This window comes from Aegilops tauschii, chromosome 7 (genome assembly GCF_002575655.3).
Source record: "Aegilops tauschii subsp. strangulata cultivar AL8/78 chromosome 7, Aet v6.0, whole genome shotgun sequence".
Classification (NCBI taxonomy): domain Eukaryota; kingdom Viridiplantae; phylum Streptophyta; class Magnoliopsida; order Poales; family Poaceae; genus Aegilops; species Aegilops tauschii.
In genome coordinates this window covers 369,232,015-369,237,746 of record NC_053041.3, presented here as the reverse complement: position 1 = coordinate 369,237,746, position 5,732 = coordinate 369,232,015, and the positions used below count along the sequence as shown (strand labels likewise).

Here is a 5,732-nt window from a genome sequence, read left to right as displayed (position 1 = left end):
AAAATAAAAACACCAGAATAAGATGTGAAAGGAAAAATATATATAAACACACATTAAGATAGTACTACTAGTATAAACTACAGGAACACTAGTTCCTACTCTAATGCAATTTTTGGAAATTCATTTTTATGCAATAGGCCACACAAAACAACAATAAAACAGTCAAATAAAATATTTTGGAGATTCTGAAAAATACCAGAACATATCAGATGAACTGGAAATAATATTCTGGACATTATGAACATTTTTTAAAATAGGGGAGAAGTCATGCTATCTCCACTCCAATAAATTGCCTTTAGTTACATAATGAAAAGAATAATTCCGAAAAAGCAAATAATGCAAATAAAAATATGAGATGCATAGCAATGACCTATTAACATCCTAATTAGGAAATTGGGATGTTACAAACCTACCCCCCTTAAGATGAATCTCGCCCTCGAGATTCGAGCTGGCTAGCAAATAGGTGTTGGTGATCCTGCCTGAGATCTTCCTCTCATTCCCAGGTAGCTTCCTCCTCTGTATGATGATCCCACTGAACCTTGCATAACTTAATTGTCTTGGTGCGAGTAACTCTCTCAGCTGTCTCCAGAATCTTAATAGGTGTCTTCTCATATGTCAAATCACTCTCCAACTGAATTGCCTCAAGTGGCACTGTGTCTCTCAATGGAACATCCATCATCTCCGCGTGGCACTTCTTCAACTGAGATACATGAAACACATCATGAACTCCTGACAAAGATTCTGGCAACTCCAGCTGATAAGCTACCTCTCCTCTATGCTCCAAGATCTTGTAAGGCCCCACAAAACGTGGTGCTAACTTACCCTTAATTCCAAACCTCTTAATTCCACAAAGTGGTGAAATTCTAATATATGCACGGTCTCCTACCTCATATGTCACCTCCTTACGTTTTGCATCTGCATAACTCTTCTGTCTGGACTGTGCTATCTTCAGCTTGTCACGAATCAACTTGACCTTTTCCTCAGCATCTCTGATCAAGTCTGGTCCAAAGAACTGACACTCTGCAACCTCATCCCACATCAACGGTGTCCTGCACTTTCTGCCATACAATACCTCAAATGGTGCCATCTTCAGACTAGCCTGATAACTGTTATTATATGAGAACTCTGCATAAGGTAAATTGTCATCCCAACTGGACCCATAGTCCAAAGCACAAGCTCTCAACATATCCTCCAAAATCTGTTCTACCCTCTCTGTCTGCCCATCTGTCTATGGATGGAAAGTTGTACTGAACTCCAGCCTGGTGCCCAAGGATTCATGCAACTGACGCCAAAATTTGGATGAGAACTGAGTACCTCTATAAGACACTACCTTCCTTGGAACTCCATGTAGACAAACAATTTTAGACTTATAAATCTTTGCTAGCTGAGAACTGATATAAGTAGTCTTTACCGGGATGAAGTGAGCAACTTTAGTCAAGCGATCAACAACTACCCAAACAGAATCATAACCCGACCGAGTCCTGGGTAGACCTGTAATGAAGTCCATACCAATCCAACCCCACTTCCAATCAGGTATAGGCAATGGCTATAACAAACCTGTTGGTCTCTAGTGTTCTTCTTTAACTCTCTGGCACACATCACATGTTGCAATATACCCAGCAATTTCCCTCTTCAGGCTAGGCCACCAAAATCTTTCCCTCAAATCCAAATACATCTTAGTATTACCTGGGTGAATAGAATAAGGTCCACCTGAAGAATCAACTTCCTGATATCTGCATCCTCGGGTACACAAATACGCTTCTCAAACCATATGGCTCCATGTTCATCCTCATGGAAACCTTCTGCCTTACCTTTAACCATATTCTCTTTTATCTCAGCAATCTCCTTATCACCCTTTTGAGCTTCTCTGATCCTGTCAAGCAAAGTAGGCTTTACCTCAAGTGTTGCCAAATATCCCTTAGGAACCATCTCCAGCCTGAGTTTCCTGAACTGCTCACATAACTCCGGTGGCATATCATCAATATTAACTGCATTAACATGGCTCCTACAACTCAATGCATCAGCAACAACATTAGCCTTACCAGGATGATACTGCACATTCAAATCATAATCCTTAATAAGCTCCAACCATCTCCTTTGCCCGAGGTTCAAATCCTTCTGAGTAAAAATATACTTCAAGCTCTTATGATCAGTAAATATATCACAATGATTACCAATAAGATATGGCCTCCAAGTTTTCAATGCATGCACAACTGAGGCTAACTCCAAATCATGTGTAGGATAATTATGCTCATGATTCTTAAGCTGGCGTGAAGCATATGAAACAACTTTACCTTCCTGCATCAGAACACTCTCAAGTCCTTGACAAGAAGCATCACAATATACCTGGAAGTCCTTATGTATATCTGGCAGAGTTAAGACTGGTGCTGTAACCAAACGTTGCTTCAATTCCTAAAAGCTGGCTTCACATTCATCAGTCCAAACAAATTTCTTCTCCTTCTTCAACAATTCAGTCATAGGCTTTGCAATTTTGGAAAAATTCTCAATAAACCTCCTGTAATAACCTGTAAGGCCCAAAAAGCTGTGAATCTCCCCAACTGTCATGGGTGTCTCCCACTCTGTAACTGCAGCAACCTTAGATGGATCAACTGCAAATCCATTACCTGACACAACATGTCCATGGAAAGCTACCTCATCCAACCAAAACTCGCATTTGCTGAACTTGGCATACAACTGATGTTCCCTCAATTTCTCCAATACCAAACGCAGATGCACCTCATGCTCTTGCTTATTCTTGGAGAACACCAATATATCATCAATGAAAACAACCACAAATTTATCCAAGAACTCCATAAACACCTTGTTCATCATATTCATGAAGTATGTAGGGGCGTTAGTCAATCCAAATGACATAACAGTATATTCATACAACCCATACCTCGTGGTAAAAGTATTCTTTGGAATATCTTGCTCACGAATCTTCAATTGATGATAACCAGAACGAAGATCAATCTTAGAAAACACAGTAGCTCCCTCCAACTGGTCAAATAGATCATTTATCATAGGCAAAGGATACTTATTCTTAATGGTTACCTCATTCAAAGAACGATAGTCAACACACATCCTCAAGGTCCCATCTTTCTTCTCCACAAACAAAACTGGGGCTCCCCAAGGTGATGAACTTGGGCGAATAAATCCTTGTGCCTGCAATTCTCTTATTTGCTTCTTCAATTCCTCCAACTCTTGAGGAGGCATTCTATACGGTCTCTTTGCAATTGGTCCAGTGCCTGGTATTAAATCAATAAGAAACTCAATATCTCTATCTGGTGGCATACCTGGCAACTCCTCTGGAAACACATCTGGATAATCCCTCACAACTGGCACCGCTTCCAGGCTACCCCCCTTAAAAGAGTTCACCTGTACCTGATTACGCTTATACTTCCATACATATTTGATCCTCTTCCCTCCTGGTGCACTGAGAGTAATTGATCGGCTGGCACAATCAATAACACCCTGCTATTTGATCATCCAGTCCATACCAAAATAATATCCAGACCTTGTGACTTCAATATAATCAAATCTGTAGGAAACTCGTGCTTCCCAATAGACAAGGTCAACTGATGACAACCAACACCTGCTATCAACTCAGCTCCTGGAGAACTCACTCTAATATGCATACTAAGGGTTTTGTTGTGCAAGAATAGATGAGTTGTGGATATAATAGGGCCAAAAGCTATGTATATATAAATATATTCTACCCATATGCATAATGTGATCAAGCCAACAAAACACAACAATGAATAACACCAACAAACAAACAACAAACAATATGATAATATTATATATATAGTCGAACAATTTCGACAAGATATAATTTAACAAACAAACTACCAATCAAGCAAACAATCTAGTATCTTCATACCACGAAAGTGGGCATAATCAGATACGCTAACACGATAACGTTGCCATATAAAACAAGCATGAATGGTGGTCTCAGCACTAGTTGCTACTTAACTGGTCAAGATACTTGAGGGCGTTAACTAATAAACAGTAAGAAGTATAGCTAGTCTATAAAATAATTTTCACACCTATGGATTTTCTAATCCATTTTCTAGGGTCACGTCCTACAGTCAACACACTGCACTGATACCATCTGTAACGACCAAACCTCGACGGATTTGAATCTCTGTGCTTACCGTGCTAGTCCCTGGATCGAACTCGCTAGGACACATAGTATAGATGAATACCAGAATAGCAAGTGCATCATTTATTACAACGTATGATCCAGAATGTATAAAATAAAACAATCTGCATAGCACTTGGCTAGCTTTATTCAATCAAACAACAGAAAGTAGCAGAAAATAACGATGAGTCCTATCATAGCCCACTGGCGATGCTGAGTGCAGACTCGTGACCCTAACGGTACCTTACTCTTCATCTGAATATCCTGCAACATGAGACGTTGCAGCCATATAGGTCAATACTTTGAATGTATTGTCAAGTTACACAGGAGTAATAATATAGCAGACCTACATGTATATGCATAGTATAACAAAAGGAAGGCTTGGGGTTTATTTTTGTAGAAAGCTGATTTTGTCCTCATAACTACCTAATAGTCAATTTTTTTAGTTCTTTTATTACTACAATTATATACACAAGGTTGAGTTGGCAAGATCAACTCCAACCTACCCTTTATTAAGTTTTCCCACAAATATTATTAAGTGTCACATCTGTCAAGATCATCCAACACTGTAATGGCCTAGTGGCTCAAATTTGTCCATAACCGGGGACGGCTAAACATGATTAGTTTTAATACTCTGCAGAGTTTTGCACACTTTACCCACTAGACTCAACCTGAAGATTGAGACGAAGTCTTTCAGAAGCAGTCACCTCCATCCACCGGTAGCCGGTACACCTACTCATATCTACATCTGCTAGCTTACCTGGGCGAGGATCCCACAACCTACTCAACTAAGCCAGAGCCCATTTAGCTAGTGGTTGCGCATGGAAGCTACTAGTCACTAAGTCTGTCTGATCTTTTTTAGCCTGGGTGGCTGTCCACTTACATTCAGAGGGTATAAACTATGATGTTCTTGAAACCACCCTTCAATACCAATTCCGCCGAGAGGTGAATTAAGTCCTCAATCACACTCAATTTGATTGTATTTATAATCCTCACATAACTCAATGTATACACGAACCACCCCCGTCTACAAAGCATAGAAAAACTACAACTACCACGATCTACAATGACGAGAGATAGCTCAACAATATAGCAAAATAATATAGTAATCCTATACATGCATAGAAAACAATAGGTGAAAGATGATCAACATGTAACTTGCCTTGGTCCTGGTTCAAAAAGTCACACTCCTGACAATAGCTCGCGTCACACTCCGGACTATCTACACGTGTCAGACAATCAACAAATCAATCACCGAACTCAAATAAAACCAAAATGAAACCAACAGCAAGAAAAACATTTATTAAGAATCCAACAACAGGAGGATAACAACATGTACAAAACACCTAAATTGCCCTACGATCACAAAGCAAAAAGAACCGCTCGATTCTGACAAATGGTTTCAAAGTTACGGCCTCCGGAAGGTTTGATTCAAATTCGAACGAATTCAAATTTGAAAAGTGCAAACATGTGAAAGTTTGGTTCTGTGGTAAAGTGCTGATTTTTGTGAGTGCATAGGAAAAAGAATCACCTAATTTGGATATACAGGAAAGAAATTATAGCCACATGAAAACTAGGTGAAAATCCA

General features: G+C 39.5%; 1 protein-coding gene across 1 annotated transcript; it reads right to left on the bottom strand.

Moving 5' to 3' along the window:
* Positions 1-493: 493 nt before the first annotated feature.
* Positions 494-1,039, bottom strand: LOC141027170 (uncharacterized). The gene is made up of 2 exons (XM_073504145.1): positions 887-1,039; positions 494-700 (listed from the first exon to the last, which is right to left on the bottom strand). Exons 1-2 carry the CDS (start codon positions 1,037-1,039, stop codon positions 494-496), a joined length of 360 nt encoding a protein of 119 aa, XP_073360246.1.
* Positions 1,040-5,732: the final 4,693 nt, after the last annotated feature.